Genomic DNA, 16,645 nt, shown 5'->3' with positions numbered 1-16,645 from the left:
GTTAAGCGACTAAGTATTTCTATCCAACAAGATATTAAACCTGGTGTTCCAAGGCTTGGGTAAAAAGACTAGGTATATCCTTAGTAGCTATCCCATCAAGTTTCTAAGGATGGCGAGCACAAAAACTACAAACGACAGGAGCTTAAATAGAAGAAAAAGGATATATTTGCAAATACTTTTGAGCTGGACAGGATGGTGGGTTGATTCTAAAGAAACCTAGGGGCTTAAGTGCAAAAGAGCCTAGGGTTGACTGGTACGGATATGTTTGAGTCCAGTCTAGATTGAATCTAGACCGTTGGATCAAGATCCGAGGGCTAGGAGTGGCTCGGCTCAGCTCGGCGGTGGTGCGGCTTGGGGCTGCTAGGCTCGGGGGGCAGCGCAGAGCGCCGACGGCGAGTAGAGGTGCGGCGGGGTTGCCGGAGAAAGCCAAAATAGGCCCTCCAGGGCTTGGTTCAAGTCGGGGATCGGCCACAGGGCTTGCGTGCGCAACGAAGAAGACGACGGCAACGTCAGTGATGGTGCACGGGGCAGGAAAGGTGGTGCGCCTTGGTGCACGGCGGCGGCAGGCTCGCCGGTGATGGCCGAACTCGGTCGTCCTGTGCTCGGCTTCGCATGTGTAGAAGCCAAAGATGGAGAGGAGACGATGACGAAGATGAAGGCGAGGTCGATGGGGGTGGTGCAGTGATTGAAGGGAGCTCCACGATGGTGAGGCGCGGCTCCCGAACTCTGATGAGAAATTGCTGGCATGGGGAGGTGCGGATCTGAGAGGAAACGGGCAAGCGGCGGTCCCTACCCCTGCGCGAAGCTTCGGCGGTGGTCGGAGTTGTCCGGGAGGTGGTGAGACGGCGGCGGACCGAGCATGGTGGCATTGTTCAGTGGTGGCGGGCGGAGCAAGAGAGCGACTGGAGGAGGGGGTTTGAAAGAGGGGAGCAGCAGGCTTGGGTGTGCGCTATATAGGTGAAAAAAGGGAGAGGAAAGGCCAGTTGGAGAGGAGGTGGCGCATGGTGGCCGGCCATGAAGGCTGAGATGATTGTAGCCGTCAGCAAAGAGAGGTGAGGTGAAACTGAAGGGAGCGAGGAGGTGGCAGCGGCAGTGATGGTGAGTATTCAAGGCGGGTTGAGGCGGAGAGGAAGACGTGCGGGCGTGGGGAAGGAAAGGGGCCACAACAGGTGGAGCGCACTACGGCATGGGGTGCTGGGGGGCCGGAGGGAGGGTGTAAGGAAAATGGCCTCCATTAGTCTATTATTTGTGATTTTGGTGATTGTGTAACAATATAGTCAATGGGACTAACAAATTTGTGAGATCATATTTGTAGAATTTCTAGGTCCCATGGATGTAGTCCAAACCATATCTAAGGTATCCAATTCATTATCAAGATGCCTAAAATATAGTGAATATATTTGTGGTGTTCAAATGACTGTTGCGATGAATTGGACAAGGGTTAGCAGGAATGGTTGCACCGGTTAAACCGACGGCCTTAGATTTAAGAGTGTTGGTGCAATGGATAAAGTATATGAAGACCAAGTGAAGAAACTCCTTTAAGCACCAGTTAAACCGACGGTGCATTAAAAGGTGTCGGTGCATTGACCTTAGTATTATCTAGAGAGCATGTCAAGCGACCAGGAGCAAAGTCTTCAACACCAGTTAAACTGACGGTACGTTGGTACAAGGCGTCGGTGCAATGACGTCAGTAGATGAAAACAAGTTCAACGGCAATCAGACAGCCCTATAGTGACCGGTTAAACCGCTACCCAAGGGTCGATTAAACCGACGGTTGGCACGTCAGCAGAAGGTGATTGTCAGAAGCCCAACGGCTACTTCAAAGCTCAGTGTGACTGGTTGAACCGCAGCTATACCAACGGTTGAACCGACGCTACGTACAGAAAGTTCTCAACGGCTAGTAACGACTCTATTGAGTTGGAGGACTCTATATATGCCTTATCCCGGCCATTTTGGGGTTGTTGGAGTCAAGAGAAGTCCTATATATATATCAGCGAACACCTCCGAGCCAATCAAGTGCTTAGTGAACACATCTTTAGATTTTAGCACAAGCTTTGTGAGTGTTAGTGCTAGGATTAGCTCTTGAGAGAGTGTGAGAGCAAGGTGTTGAGCCTTGTGTGCTGGTTCTAGAGTGAACCACACGTGTATCTTGGTGTGCCGGTCTCCTTGGAGTCTTGGTGGCTCACCAGCAAGTCATCGACCCTTCGGCTTGATGTGGAGTGGCGTTGATGGCTTTTGCGAGAGATATGGAGACCTCCATCCTTTATGGAGAAGCTTCTCAGTGGAAAGCGTGCCCAAGGTGACCAAGAACTTGGTGCAAGCCTTGGTGGCAAGTCAAGGTGTCCCTGAAAGAGACTTGGTGACCGAGAGGCGATACTCTTGATTGAGTGCTTCAATGTTTACATTTCCGCATTTTATACTTGCAACTTGAGTGCCTCTACTTTCTTAGAGTAATATCTTGCTAGTATTGGCTATAGGTTGCAAAACTAGTTGGATATCTAGATAGCATGCAATAGTTTAAATTTATGTGTAAACTAATTGGAGTCTTAGGTTAAGATTTTTAGTTGCCTAATTCACCCTCACCCCCTCTTAGGCTACGAGCACCCGCGAGAGGGAGAGGGAAAGAAAGAGAGAGGTTTGGGCCGGATTAAGGGAAAGAGAGAAAGAAAGAAATCTTTTTCTTTCTTTTTTAACAAAAAGCAAAAAAATCATTTTGCAAATAAAATCATTTTTTATTCAACTGAAATCAATTTATTTTGGGTGTTACGTATCGCCAATCAAAAACTTAAAAAACACTTATAACAAAATTATTTCAATGTAAGGCAGCTGAACCAGGACTCTGTTTCACTGAACAATACAATGCCCCGGTGTGTCTTGGTGTGGTTCCGGAAGCTGTCCTCGCTGATCACGCAAATACAGTATGTTATAAATTATTGACGCTTGGAGATTACCGTGGTTTCATTATGGAATGTATGTGAGTACAAGCATCAATTAATCAATCTGGAAAACAACTTTTATATGCAAATTAATTACCTGAAGGAATGCATGGATAACTTTTGATCAAACCGTGCATGCCTGAGCGCAGACCATATTAGCACGACTCTGTTTCATCACCAGAGTATGATGTCCGGGTCACTGTGTCCGGTGGAATCATAGCTTTTCTCCCTGTGATGGCACATACATATGTATCACATCAGAGATTGATGCATGAACACTACTTTGATATGATACAAGCGATTAACAGTTAGTAATTTAAAATCAACGTTGGCCATATGGAAAGAATGCAAATTACCTGAAGGAATGCATGAATTAATTTCTATCCAGCCGTGCAGTACTCGAACTTCATCTGAATATTCCTGCGAGATTGCATCTCAACCTTCCAATAAACCAATATTGTGTTTTCCGATATGGCTGATCTTGTTCCACTTGGAGCTACCTAGTGATGACTTCCGATCCATCCGACACTATTGGTGCAACGCAACATTAAATAATGATGGCTGCAACATAGAAAGCAAATATCTGCAACATAAAAAACCATCGTTTGCAACATCAAAAAGATATTAAAAAAAGTTGTTATCCATAGTTGATGATGAGGAAAAAACCGGCCGCAATATCTGTTTCATATTGAATGGAACATCTAAATCTCTCATTGAAGACGCAACATCCAGATAAAAAACTTGCAACAAATTTGACAACGCAATGTTTAGATCTACTTTTACAACATCTACATAAAGCACATGCAACATTCCAGAAGTCTCTACTGCAATATCATAAATGTCACACCCTGGAATTTTTGGATTTCAGGATGTGATTAAAATTAAAAATAAATAAACAATTTTCTCATAGTTTTAAAATTTTGCAACATTTTCTTTTGTTCACAGGGAATTTAGTAGAAATAAATAAAGTTTGTTTGAATTTAAAAATAAAATAAAATGAAGTTGGTTGCGTGTTGCACTCATGCTACCCTTGCATTGTTTTAATGTTGTGGTTCAATTTGAATTTCAATTCTTTAAATTTTGAATTCAAATTGAATTTGTTTGAATCTCTTGCAAAAGGAAAAAAAACTCTTTCAGCCTAAAACCCCAAGCCGGCCCAGCATTTTTTTCCTCCCCCGCCGGCCCGTCCGTTTCCCTCTCCCGCCGCCCGTTCCTCGCGGCCCAGCACCTCCCCCCCGCGCGTGGCCCGCTCCCGCTCCCGCAGCCCAGCGAGCTTCCGCACGCCAGCCGGCCCGGCCGCTCCGCCTCCCTGTCTCCCCCTTCCACTGCCGCGCGAGGCCCACCCGTCAGGGGCTTCCCCTACCCCGGGTCAGGCGCGGACTCTGTAGAGTCCGGCCACACCCTGCGCCGCCGCTCTGCGCCTTGGCACGCACGCCAAGGGCCTCGGCCCCGGCCTATAAAAGGCACCGCCTGCACCCCGTGAACCCATCCAACCGAGCCGCAGTCGTCACGCCCTCGCGAAACCCTAGCTCGCGAGCCGCCATTGTTGCCGAGCTTGAAGCCCATCGCCGCGCTGCCGTTCCGTCGCTCCCTCGCCTCCAAAAGCTGCCGCTGGAGCATCGCGTCGTGGTGAGAACTCTCACCGGCCCCTTTTCCCTCTCCCTTACCCTCTCCTTCGCGTGAGATAGCTCGCCGTTGCCGCCCTTCCGCCATGCGTCGCCGCAAGCGCTGCCCCATCCGCTTTAGCTCGAGCCGCTGCCCTAGATGCGTTCGCCTTGCCGCGCGCGTGCTCCCAGAGCAAGACCCGAGTTGAATCAGGGCCGGATTCGCGTAGACGCGACACGCCGACGATCCGCCGTCGCGCGCCGCCGTTCACCGGTCAAGCGCCGCCGCCGTTTGCCCCCTTTACCCAGAGCCGTCAGATCTCGCATCAACGGCCCAGATTAGATCCATCCTGAGTCAAACCTATCAAATACCGGTCAGCCCCGCCCCTTTTGCAAAAGAGTCCCCCAGTTTCCACAAAATAAACCCGCAGTCCATCAGCGTTCAAAAATAATTACGTATATGTCCTTCCTTTTACGTTTTAAACCCTGAGTTTTTCTAAAATCCAACCCGCCGTCCGTGAGTTGAGTTTTTGCAATCTAACCCCTGCGTTTAAGGTTTAATTAGGTTTTAGCCCCTGGTTTCTTTAAAGCTAGCCCCTGGAAGTTTAAATCTATCACAAACAAGTCCCTGGTGCACTGTTTTAGCCATATCTTCCACGTTTTAACTCTGTTTTCATCGATTCTCGCGCTCACGTGATCCTTGCAACGTGTGTGATAGTTTTATGACCTTGTTATCCTCTGTGAGCATAGTTTTCTGTGTCTTGCAAATCTTTTCTGTTAGACCTTAACCCTTTAGTTAATCGCGACTAGATCCCTGAAGCACCGTTTAGTCTATAGAATCGCCGTTTTAGTTCCGTTTTCCGCGTTTCTTGAGCCTTCGTAACCGTAGCAACAAGTCCTATCCTTTAGTATGCTCTTTTAAAGCCTTTCTTTTGTTTTGGTGTATTGTTCTTAGTTGTATCTTCTTGTTTGCTTTGTATGTTTGTTCCATGATTGCTCCGAGTAGAAGGATCGCCGTTTGAAGATTGAAGATCAAGAGTTCCAAGTGAGCAAAAGCTGAAGAGCAGTGAAGAGCAGTAAGAGTAGCTTTTCGTTGGAGAAAGGCAAGTGACCCTAACCATACTTCTATCTATGCTTTATTTACAAGAGTACTATGATTTAATTGGAACATGGAGAACCACCCAAGAAAACCGTACAACCACAATACTAATGGGCTCTGGTCTTGGCTAAGTAATTAGATGAACTATATGTTGTGTTGGGGTTGTTCCGCTTGGTGGTTATGAGTTTGTGTTGTGGAGCGGGTGAAGGAAGCTGCGTCTTCTGAGGGACCGCACGACAGGGACCAACACATACATATAGGGATTCTTTGTAAAGGCCTCGTAGCGTCCCTATGCAATCACACCTCGGAAGTGTGGTATTGTGCCTAGCTAGCACATTGCGTGGTTGGGTTTAAAGTTCTTCGGAACTTTTACGCGAATTGTGGTGAAAGTGTACAACCTCTGCAGAGTTAAAACTAACCGGTTAGCCGTGCTCACGGTCAAGAGCGGCTTGGACCCTCACATGATTAATAAACTTAAAGATGGATTTAAACCATTTTCTGGTTATTTCTTGTGGCCTTGCTGAGTACCAACCATAAGTGTACTCACCCTTGCTTACTGCTGCTCAGAAGAAGAAGGTGTGAGAAGTATTTTGAAGATGATGCTGAGTTCTAGGCGTACGCAACCCCCAGTCGATTGCCTGTGAGGTTTGAAGCCTTCGTTTCCAGGATAAGCTGTATAACTCTGATAGTCTTTTGTTTGTTGTATTTCTCTTCTTCGTGATACTGTTACCGATTATTCACTTATGATGTCTCTATATGTATGAAACTTGATCCTAGCATACATATAGCTATGCATTCGGTTTTGTCCTTAAAACCGGGTGTGACAATAAAATACCTATTGCAATATAGGCCCTGTTCGCTTTTCTTTTCCCGGCTTATTTCGACTTGTTTTGTCTTATTTCTTCTCACATGGTACTATTAAATCAGCCGAAATCAGCCGGCTTTTAAATCAGCCGAACAGCCCCATAACCATTCGGTGTTCGCCACAACCTTCGCTCTTCTTCAACCTCCAAGAGCAGGCTGCAATAGCTGCCGCCCGGAGCTCCTCCAGCAGCCGGTGCGGCTTACCCCTGCGAGGGGGAGCCACCCATGGAGGCTGGAGGTCCTGCACCCACCCCTCGCACGCCACCGCCCGTGTGGCCAGGAGTCCCCTCGTCAAGGGGCTGGTGGCGTCGCCGGAGGCCGTCGGGCGCCGCCGCGGAGGGCTCGCCGCCGGTCTCAGGCCCCACCGCTGTGGAGGGCTCGCCACCGGTTTTGGACGTCGCCGCCTCCAACCTTGCGCGCCGCTCGCTACCGCCTGGTCCAGAAGAACGGGAGGAAGAGTAATGGAATGGTGGGGACGGCGTCCGATCCATCGGATGCCTGATCCTAGCATTACCGAATAATGTTAACAAACTAGGCCATCACCAGATGTCCTCTGCACGCCTGCTGGCACAGGGCAGTCTCCTCACCTCACATCATCATACTGTACTAAATTATATAAAATAATCATACTTCGCTTGATTGGCAACATGTAGCTGTACTTTTATTGACTCTTGTAGAATAACCCCAACTATAATGAGGGAAATCAGACTCCTCAACTCTCAGCCGGATCAGTACTAGGAAATTAAACAAGGGCAAAAAAATATACATGCATGCGACTAGAATCTTATTATTATAATTAATTCTATGAGAAACGACGGTTGCATTTATTTCCGTCCCGTTGAAGGATGTGTCTTGGTGTGTCTTGGCTGCATCAGGACTCTGTTTCACTGAACAATACAATGCCCGGGTGTGCCTCGGTGTGGTTCCGGAAGCATACCTCCTCGCTGATCACGCAAATACAGGATGTTATCAATTATCGATGCATGGAGATTACCGTGGCTTCATATAGAATATATGTGAGTACAAGCATCAATCAATTAAGCAATCTGGAAAACAACTTTTGTATGTGACAGAGAAAGAATGCAAATTAATTACCTGAAGGAATGCATGGATAATTTTCATATCAGCACGACTCTGTTTCATCAGCAGAGTATGATGTCCGGTGGAATCATAGCTTTTCTCCCTGTGATGGCACAGACATATGTATCAGATCAGTGATTGATGCATGGACATTACTTTGATATGATACAAGCAATTAACAGTTAGTAATTTAAAATCAACTTTGGCCATATGGAAAGAATGCAAATTACCTGAAGGAACGCATGAATTGATTTCTATCCAGCCGTGCAGTACTCGAACTTCATCTGAATATTCCAGCGAGCTTGCATCTCAATCTTCCAACAAGACAATATTGTGTTTTCCGATATGGTTGATCTTGTTCCACTCGGAGCTACCTGGTGATGACAAGGATTCCCACAGCTTCTTGCTGCAACCCAGATTGAGATACCTTGGGTTCACACCTCGCAGGTATCCTGGAAGAGCCTCCATGGTGGCGTCCTCCAGCACAAGGCTATCAAGTGCTGGGACACCTTCCAGCACCTCCACGTTCGGGCAGCGGATGATCCTGATCTTGTGCAACATCAAGAGGCCGTTGATCCTCTTGAGATCGGGGCAGTCGATCACGTCAAGTTTCACAATAGTAGGAAAGTTCTCCACGGATACCAGGTTGGTGATTTTGTACAGGTACAGTTCCCTCAGAGCATGCCTCTTGCTGTTGGCGAGCCCTGGTGGAAGACACCTCAGCTTGCAGTTTCTTATGTATAGTCCCTCAAGATAAGGCATGGCTATAACGGATTTCGCATCACTCTGCTGCTCCTCACAACCGTCGTTGTTCCAATCCCATTCCTCCCACTCACAAAGCCATACCAGTTGCAGCCATCCCAGTTTAGGAAACGGAGGATGTGCCGCCGATGCCGATGGAGCCAAGGAGGCTTGGAATTCAGGCCCAATTCGTTTGACGGCTGGTGCATTTGTGATGTCAAGATATTCCAAACTTGGGAGGCAACCCAGTCCGTCTGGGAGATGTGTGCAGCAAGGCAGGTCCTGCAGCGTCAAATACCTCAGGCTCTTAAACTCCACCGATGCTGGTGCGCACATCCAGTTGGGTAGGTGGCAACCAACGTACCCCCCTAACACACGTATATTCTCAATGCAGGTCGGAGGGCAGAGCTTTTCCAAGACCTCCTCCTGCTGCTGCTTCTCGTTGGCCTCCTGATTATTATAGTTCAGCTCTAGATTGTTGAGGTGGGCCTTGCTGCTAATCATGGCCTTCTCAGCCATCCAGCAGGCAGGCACCTTCTCAAGGCCATGTAGTGTGAGATCCCTAAGCTGAGAAAGAGGTGCCAGCTCTTGCAAACTGCACCAGCTGCTGCTGCCAGCATCCATGTCGTCCACGTGTACCGGGAACCCATAAAGTGACGTCAGATTTGATAAGCCACCAAACCCCTTAGGCACGGCACTGATATTCGTGCCATTTAGTGCTAGACTTGTTAAATGGACAAGTTTTGTGATGCTGCTAGGTAGATGGCCCAACTTCTTACAATTGAGAAGGTACATGTGCAGTAGAAACTTCATCTTGTGGATGTCTTCTGGTAGCCTAGACACATCTGTATCCTCTAAGTGAAGGTACCTTAGGTGCTTCAGCTTCGATAGAGAGGCAACCAACCTATCTAAATGTAAAGAGCGTATGCACAGTACCCGCAGACTAGAGAAACTACCTAGCATATCACCAGACTTCAAGTTTAATCTACAACCTATAATCAGTGTCCTAAGTGACTTCCGCCTTTGCAAAACAGCCCAGTCTGCTAGTGTTATGGTCCTTCCTAGTGAGAGGCGACGGACAAGCATGCTGCTGCTGCCACCACGAAGTGTAGTACAAGCTTGCTTGTCATCAACCACCACCAGAGATTCGTCTCTTGTCATGTGTTCAGCAAAGGAGCGGACCACGTCATGCATGGTGCACCAATATCCTGTGAAAGAATGTTCTTTTGTAGGTTCTATGAGATTCCTGTTGATTAGCTCTCGGTAGTACTGGATTGCTATGTCTTCTAACCCACCACACCCATCGTGCAAACTGCTACTCGCACCCAGAGGTTGAATAAATCCTTCACTGATCCACATTGGAGTAATTACTTGTTGTATAATTATTGCACCTTTAGGGAAGAGTGAGCAGTATAGAAAGCACTGCTTCAGCTGGGGAGACAAATCCTCATAGCTCAAGTAGAGCCGGTTGTCCAGTTGCTCAGGCAGTCCACCTACTGACCATGCGGGACTGTCCAAAACAGCCTTCCACTCACGCTCGCTTGGGTACCTCGTGCTTAGCAGTCCTCCGATCACTTTAATTGCAAGGGGTAAGCCGTCACACTTTTTAAGAATATCCATCCCGATATTTTTCAGCTGCTCAATTCCGACTACCTGCGGCCAACAATTAATTTATTAAGTTTTCTTATTTCTTACTACAAATTAAAACAGGGTCAGCACTGCTTGCATGCTTATATACATTTTCACATCCGCTACTGTTAGACAAGGGTCATTGTCATTTTGTTATTCAGTTTTTTCACAAGCATAAAGCGTAGGTTGGTCAACACATCAAAATTAGCCACATTTCTTACTATTACTAATTGCAAACACCTTTTGGAAGTTTTGTTATTATGAAAAAATAAAAACAGTTTGATGTAAAATAACAACCTAAGTAGTATATATCTAAAGTAGCTACCCACATCCGCCATCACGAAAGAAATAAAAATAGTCAAAAGAAACCTCATAAATCTATTGTTAGGAATTGGATCCCTACCAAGGCGTGGACGCAGGTTGTAGGCGTGGGAAGAAGAAGGACGGAGGATGATGCGCGCCCGACGGCTTCTGGGCGCCGTGGTCGCGCAAGGGGAAGGAGGCAGGTGGGATTGAGAGGATTGTGGATGAGGAAGTGACGGCGGCTGCCGCGCTACAGTACCCCGTGGTGCTACAGTACCGCGGGTACTGTTCACGGGATGGCGGCGGCTAGGGTTTTGGGGGCGCTGGGAACGCCGGCCGCGGGGCTTCGCTCACGGCCGGCAAGAGAGAAGGGGTTTCCTTCTAATCTCTTGCTTGATTAGATTGATACATCTCCTCTCCTTATATAGAGAGGTTTACTTGACCCCTAAGCAAGCGACTAATTAACCCTAATGGGCTAAGGCCCAATAGGCCCTTGACTCCTCTAACACTACACCCCACCTGGACATGCAGCTTGTCCTCAAGCTGCAATCTAACGATGACGCTAACAATGACTCCACTAGACGCAAACCGAACTCCTAAGAACAAGCCTTTTTCATCTCGGCTTATTTTAAATAAACTGCGACTCTTTATTTTTGACTCCTGCAGATAAGGCGGACACCCTCCGCGTGCTGGATCTGCACGTATGTCACCGCCTGGATCCCACGGAGACCATCGGAACGAGAGGGGTGCGCGGGTACGTCCACCTGGAATTAATCGGGACTGCGACCAGCGGAGACGTCCTCGCGGTGGCCGGTAGCGAAAAGCGGTGGCGCTAGGCACTGCATCCCCGCCGATGACAAAGAGGAAACCGCCTCCCCTTCCACTGCTGTAGAATTAGAGTTCGCTACCCAGCGCGCGCTTGAAGACAGCGGCGAGTTGGCGCGAGCGCTGGTGGCCTTCCGACGGGACAAGGTCGCGCCCCCAATTGCCGAGGTCGATCGCTGTCAAAGCCGCCTCTTGCATCTCCAAGCGCATCTTCTGCAGCTGACGCCGCGTTAGGAGGCCGCGTGCTGCAGCCTGCAGCCGCACCGCCGCCTGGATGAATGAAGCCGCTTGGTCCTGTTGCTCCTTGCGCATCACGCGGACGAGACGTCGCGCCAAGAACTTGCGCGTTGCCGCTTGTAGGTGCACGATCGCCTCTCTCTTTCGCTCAAGTTGTATCATCTCCTGGAGAGCGGCTTGTATCTGGACTATTGTAACCCTTACGTCGGCGCACAGATCCTTGGTGATCGGCAGGGTCGGCGAAGACGTTGGGGGTGCCGTGGACAGCGTGGCGGCGGCCGTCGATGAAGAACTCGCCAGGGTTGTAGATCCGTACCCTGGCATCCCATAGGGCATGGACGCCGTGGGGTTCAACGTCGGTGGCGGTTGAAGGCGCGACTCCATAGAGGTGATGCGCGACTCCATAGAGGTGATGCGCGTCTCCATGTCGCCCATGCTGCTCAGCAGCTTGGTCATCATGGCGGCCAGACCCTCCATGGTTGGCGGCGGCAGTGGTGGCTCAGACTTGTCGTCGCCTAGCATAGCTGATACCAGATTGTTAGGAATTGGATCCCTACCAAGGCGTGGACGCAGGTTGTAGGCGTGGGAAGAAGAAGGACGGAGGATGATGCGCGCCCGACGGCTTCTGGGCGCCGTAGTCGCGCAAGGGGAAGGAGGCAGGTGGGATTGAGAGGATTGTGGAGGAAGTGATGGTGGCTGCCGCGTTACAGTACCCGCAGTGCTACAGTACCGCGGGTACTGTTCACGGGATGGCGGCGGCTAGGGTTTTGGGGGCGCTGGGAACGCCGGCCGCGGGGCTTCGCCCACGGCCGGCAAGAGAGAAGGGGTTTCCTTCTAATCTCTTGCTTGATTAGATTGATACATCTCCTCTCCTTATATAGAGAGGTTTACTTGACCCCTAAGCAAGCGACTAATTAACTCTAATGGGCTAAGGCCCAATAGGCCCTTGACTCCTCTAAATTAACCACTTCATAAATCAATATCGACACAACAAGAGCAAATTAAGTATCTCGACCATCATTTTGTACTTCTGTATACTGACAATAGTGCCCATAAGATCTAATTTTCTTCTAGGGGGTACTTAATCGCTTGTCATTGATCAGCTCAAACCTAATTAAGGGGCCTAGATGCGCCTTCCTTGTGGCCAAGCGGCGAGCCGGTGCACTGACGACCACTAGTGGTGAAGGACGGGGAGTGCCCAGTGTGCCAATGGCAAGGAAGTAAAGGATGTTGGCCCGATGATGCTAGGTTCACATGTGGGCAGTTTGCAATGGCGGATCCAGTGGTGGGCATTCGGTCAGAGACATGAGATAGAGTTAGGTTGGGGCAGAGGCAATAGCTCCTTAGAATTGATGAGATTGGAAAGGCTCTCTCACAAGAAGTTAGGGATAGTTTAGTCATTACCAAACAAAAACAATTCCTAAGCTAAATAAGCTCGAAACTAATGGAAGTTGAATAGAGTGAAACAAAATTTTAACAAATTACATGGAAGTGAACTCTAAATTTTCTATCATGTTGAAGGATTGAGAGTTTTTCCAATGGCATACAATAAATTTACTCATAATTTGTTGTGATACTACTCCCTCTGTTTCAAAATATATATAGGACATGGTCGAGCCACGGCAGTCTTTAAGGCTACACCGAATTATATAGTGTAATATGCTAATTAATGCTTAGGACATTTGTTGGTCAAATTGATTAGTTTGAATCTTGGAGAGGTTTGGAACGTGTGCATACCTTAAAAAAATGAAATGCTAGGAGTCGTATAGACTGACCTGATTAGGTGTCAATTGTTTCTTGAGCAGGGACCAGGCATCCTCCTCGTCTAACGGGCTGACATGATGTTGGTGGAAGGATTCTCCCATTTTTAAAACTAAGTCTTTTGATCTTGTAGTGACAAGGACCCTACTCCCCGGTTTATTCCGGCTAGCATTTCTGATTGGAATACAAAGTACATTACTCCATGCTTCATCACTCCAAATGTCATCCATCACCACCAGGAACTTGCTCGCTGACAAGGCGTCAGTGAGGTTCCATACAAGGCGGGAGATGTCTCTCTCCTCACCAAGATCTCTGCCAGCATGTTTGAGTGCAGACTTCAGTAACTCAGCATCGTCAAAATGCTTGCCAATGCTCAGCCATATCTTAGTTTTGAAGTTCTTTTGGATGGTTGTCTCTTTGAAGATCTTCTGGGCAAGGGTGGTCTTTCCGATGCCACCCATGCCAGATATGGAAACTACCTTGATGTTGTTGTCGTTGTTGTTGTCATCAATGATTAGTTCTTGGATAAGAAACTTCATATCATTCTCGACATTCTTCCCAACAATGGCTGACTCATCAAACTCTGACATTGCCTTGCGGCTGGAGTGTTCAGTTTGGCTGGTCATCCTCCTGTCTTGATAAGAACCAAACATGATATTAAAGTTGAACTGATCAGCCCCCTTGCGGATGTCATCAAGACGCTGGTTCAGATCTTTGATGCGGCTGCCAATCTTGTGCGCGAACACAGGATTCCGCAGGCAGAAGAGCAATGACTGGCAGCAACTAGGAGCCTTCTTGTCCATGCTGCCATCTTCAGATTCCCTCCTCTTGTCAGCCTTGAGTTGGCACAGGTCTAGGATATCGGTGGCGTCGTACATGGCATTCTTGAGCTTGTTCACCCATCTTTGGATGCTCTTCTCGGTGACGCGCCTCCTCTCAGCATCCGCCAGGAAGGCTTTGATGCTTTCCGTGTTGTCCTCCAGCTTGGTGATCTCGCCGGATACGCCCAACAACATGTTCACCTCTTCTTTTGCCATGCCCGCAATCAGATTCTTCACGTATGGTACCATGGCAGCGACGGCGGCCATAGCTTGACCGTCCCGTACGTCCTACATGGACAAATTAACCAAAACACATTATTTCCATCCGGATAACTGCTGCATGCAGGTCCACTTAGTGAAATTGTTACTCTAATCGGCAGCCAAGGTATTTAAGGGCCGAGCTCCACTAAATCACGTTACATTTGTACAAATCTATCAGATCTTCATAATTTGGATTGCCATCAATCTATATTCAAACTGGATCTAAATATAATACTTCTATTTTATTCAAGGAGAAAAAAATTAGGATTGCAAATGCATAGTGATATCAAAATTTTAATGTTTACATATTGAAAGGATTTATATGGCTGTTTGCTTACACCAAGGGGTAGCAGGGAGTTTAAACGGGAGTTTATATATATATATATATATATATATATATATATATATATTTGTGCATGTATATCTATATATTGATGAAACAAACTTGCATTGCTATACAGAATTCAAACATGAATTGAAGAGAGACTGATTCACCTCAATTTGCTGCAGGCGTGGCACCTCGGGTCTTGGGCTATGTGCTCTCGAGAATGCGATTAGCAGTGAAAAGCAAGGCGACAGGCAGGTATGAGCCAGCACTTATATATGCTGTTGGTGGATCGGACCTGGAAAAAAAGAGGAAGCTAGAAAAAGAAGATCCAATGCTTGTGCTTGCTACACACTCCAAGGATCTAGTGCCAAACTTGGCGCCATGGAAGAAACCATGGAAGAAACCATTAATTGTCATATGCTTGCAAAGTTAAGCACTTCAGAGATATAAGAGGATAAAATAAACCTAGTGCGTTTGGTAGGCATCATATGCTTATAATTAATTGTCATATGCTTGCAAAGTTAAGCACTTCAGAGATATAAGAGGATAAAATAAACCTAGTGCGTTTGGTAGGCATCATATGCTTATAACTGCCTTTTCCTTTGCTGTTTTAATTATGCATAATGCCTTTTGCTTTCATCCTTGCACCAACTAAAGGAAGCAATACAGATGGCAGCTTGTTTAATTACATGAGTGGGACCTGCTAAGAAGAATTTGATCGAGCACGCGTGGGTCATCTGCGTGGAACTGCTGTTCCCGCCTTGCCACTGTAGCAAAAACACGACGTCCGTGCAGGCCGTGCAGGCTGCAGGGGTAAAAGAAATTAAATGAAATAAGGTGCAATTTGCAGAATTTTTCTTTCACCGAGAGATAGGCTAAAGCAATGTTTATGTGTTTATATATAGGTCATATCTGATTTGCTTAAAGCATTTGTACTAACAAGATGAATTTTCTTCCTTAGACCAAAGTGAAGTAGACAGGCCTCGGTGGAAGATGGCATCTTCTTTCCCTGATGCCCATCCTTTCCCTTCACAAATATCCGCACTTATCATTTTAGTGGGGTGTAGTACACTGGGACATATTCTGGGAGGTAGTGGTATGCATGCACTGAAGTCTGAACTCTGAATCCGGCCGGGTGTGGCAATGGAAGGAAAAATCTCACTAGTTCTTTCATATGCAACGGAATAAGTGAATGTACTATGTATACAGGACCCATAAACTAAAGAAATGGATATTTTTCTAAACAAAGGTAGGAGGTCTGCCGCTCAGTTAAGATGAAAGAATATGTACAAGAAAGCTAGCTAACGAGATGCCAAAACAAAGCACCCCCAAAGCTAACCAACCCACGCGACACGGCTGAGCACAAACACGACACACTGCCATGGGTTATCGTGGCCGAGCATGGAAGCAATGCTGCCAGCAGCTCCGACTTCCCATGGCAGGCCAACCATGAACCATCCACCAACTGCCCAGAAGCAAACGCCCATGACCTGTCATTGTTGCCAACCTCAAGCACCCTGCGAAGAGCAGCTCCGACTTCCAAACACAAGCCCACGCCTCGCCCCAGCTGTTGCAACCCCCAGCAGAGCCCCAGCCTTCCAAAATGGATATTTAACTCCTCCAACTTTGCAAAACTGTTTAATTAACCCCCTCAGTTGGTTTTGCACGGTGGTTTTAAGACAAAACTAAAATGATCTACAATTTAGAAAGGAAGAAGCAGTTAATAATTTGGAACGGAATCATAAGACTCTAAATAAAGTCTTATGATTCGTTACAGGTGAGGTGGGAGAGGTACCTTAATTTGCTTCTTTGGCCCTTTCGCTGCTCTAGATTTGTTCTTGGCATGGTTTATGAAACGTTTTATGTGCAGCTATGCCTTACTCCCTCCATTCTAGGGCATCCTGGGTTTTTTGAGACAGATTATGGAGGTAGAGAAAGGTCGTATGTATCCCTCATTAGTGCACTATTCAATTAATCAATTGCTTAAATTTCAGCTGGTTGTTCAGCTGCCCGCACCAAACCAAGGAGATTAGCATGGCTTTTTATCCAAAGGACCCTAGGATGTCTTACATTTGGGTAAAAATTTTAAACCCTTCAATACCTTAGATTCTGTTGACGCCTTTCTGGGCCAACACACGAACGCACTCAAATGTGCG

At 47.4% G+C, this 16,645-nt stretch overlaps 1 protein-coding gene across 2 annotated transcripts; it reads right to left on the bottom strand.

The window, feature by feature from the left end:
• Positions 1 to 2,771: 2,771 nt before the first annotated feature.
• On the bottom strand, positions 2,772 to 15,216 carry LOC120645101 (disease resistance protein RGA2-like). Of its 2 annotated transcripts, XM_039921851.1 has the most exons (6): positions 14,657 to 15,216; positions 13,094 to 14,188; positions 7,814 to 9,977; positions 7,599 to 7,686; positions 7,441 to 7,447; positions 2,772 to 2,897 (listed from the first exon to the last, which is right to left on the bottom strand). In XM_039921851.1, exons 2-3 carry the CDS (start codon positions 14,165 to 14,167, stop codon positions 7,893 to 7,895), a joined length of 3,159 nt encoding a protein of 1,052 aa, XP_039777785.1. In that variant the 5' UTR covers positions 14,168 to 14,188; positions 14,657 to 15,216; the 3' UTR covers positions 2,772 to 2,897; positions 7,441 to 7,447; positions 7,599 to 7,686; positions 7,814 to 7,892. The 2 variants fall into 2 exon arrangements, with proteins under 2 accessions (XP_039777785.1, XP_039777784.1); XM_039921850.1 differs by lacking the exon at positions 2,772 to 2,897 and having other exon boundaries at positions 6,867 to 7,447.
• Between the last annotated feature and the right edge of the window lie 1,429 nt (positions 15,217 to 16,645).

This window comes from Panicum virgatum, chromosome 8K (genome assembly GCF_016808335.1).
Source record: "Panicum virgatum strain AP13 chromosome 8K, P.virgatum_v5, whole genome shotgun sequence".
NCBI lineage: Eukaryota > Viridiplantae > Streptophyta > Magnoliopsida > Poales > Poaceae > Panicum > Panicum virgatum.
Note: the sequence above shows the minus strand (reverse complement) of the source record. Positions and strands in the feature narration are given on the sequence as shown.

Excerpts from the sequence above, each read along its gene's own strand:
- LOC120645101 (XM_039921851.1), bottom strand. The coding sequence starts at position 14,167 with ATGGCCGCCGTCGCTGCCATGGTACCATACGTGAAGAATCTGATTGCG. Across the intron at positions 9,978-13,093 it reads AACAATTGACACCTAATCAG|GTAGTCGGAATTGAGCAGCT; the intron begins GTCAGTCTATAC and ends TGTTGGCCGCAG.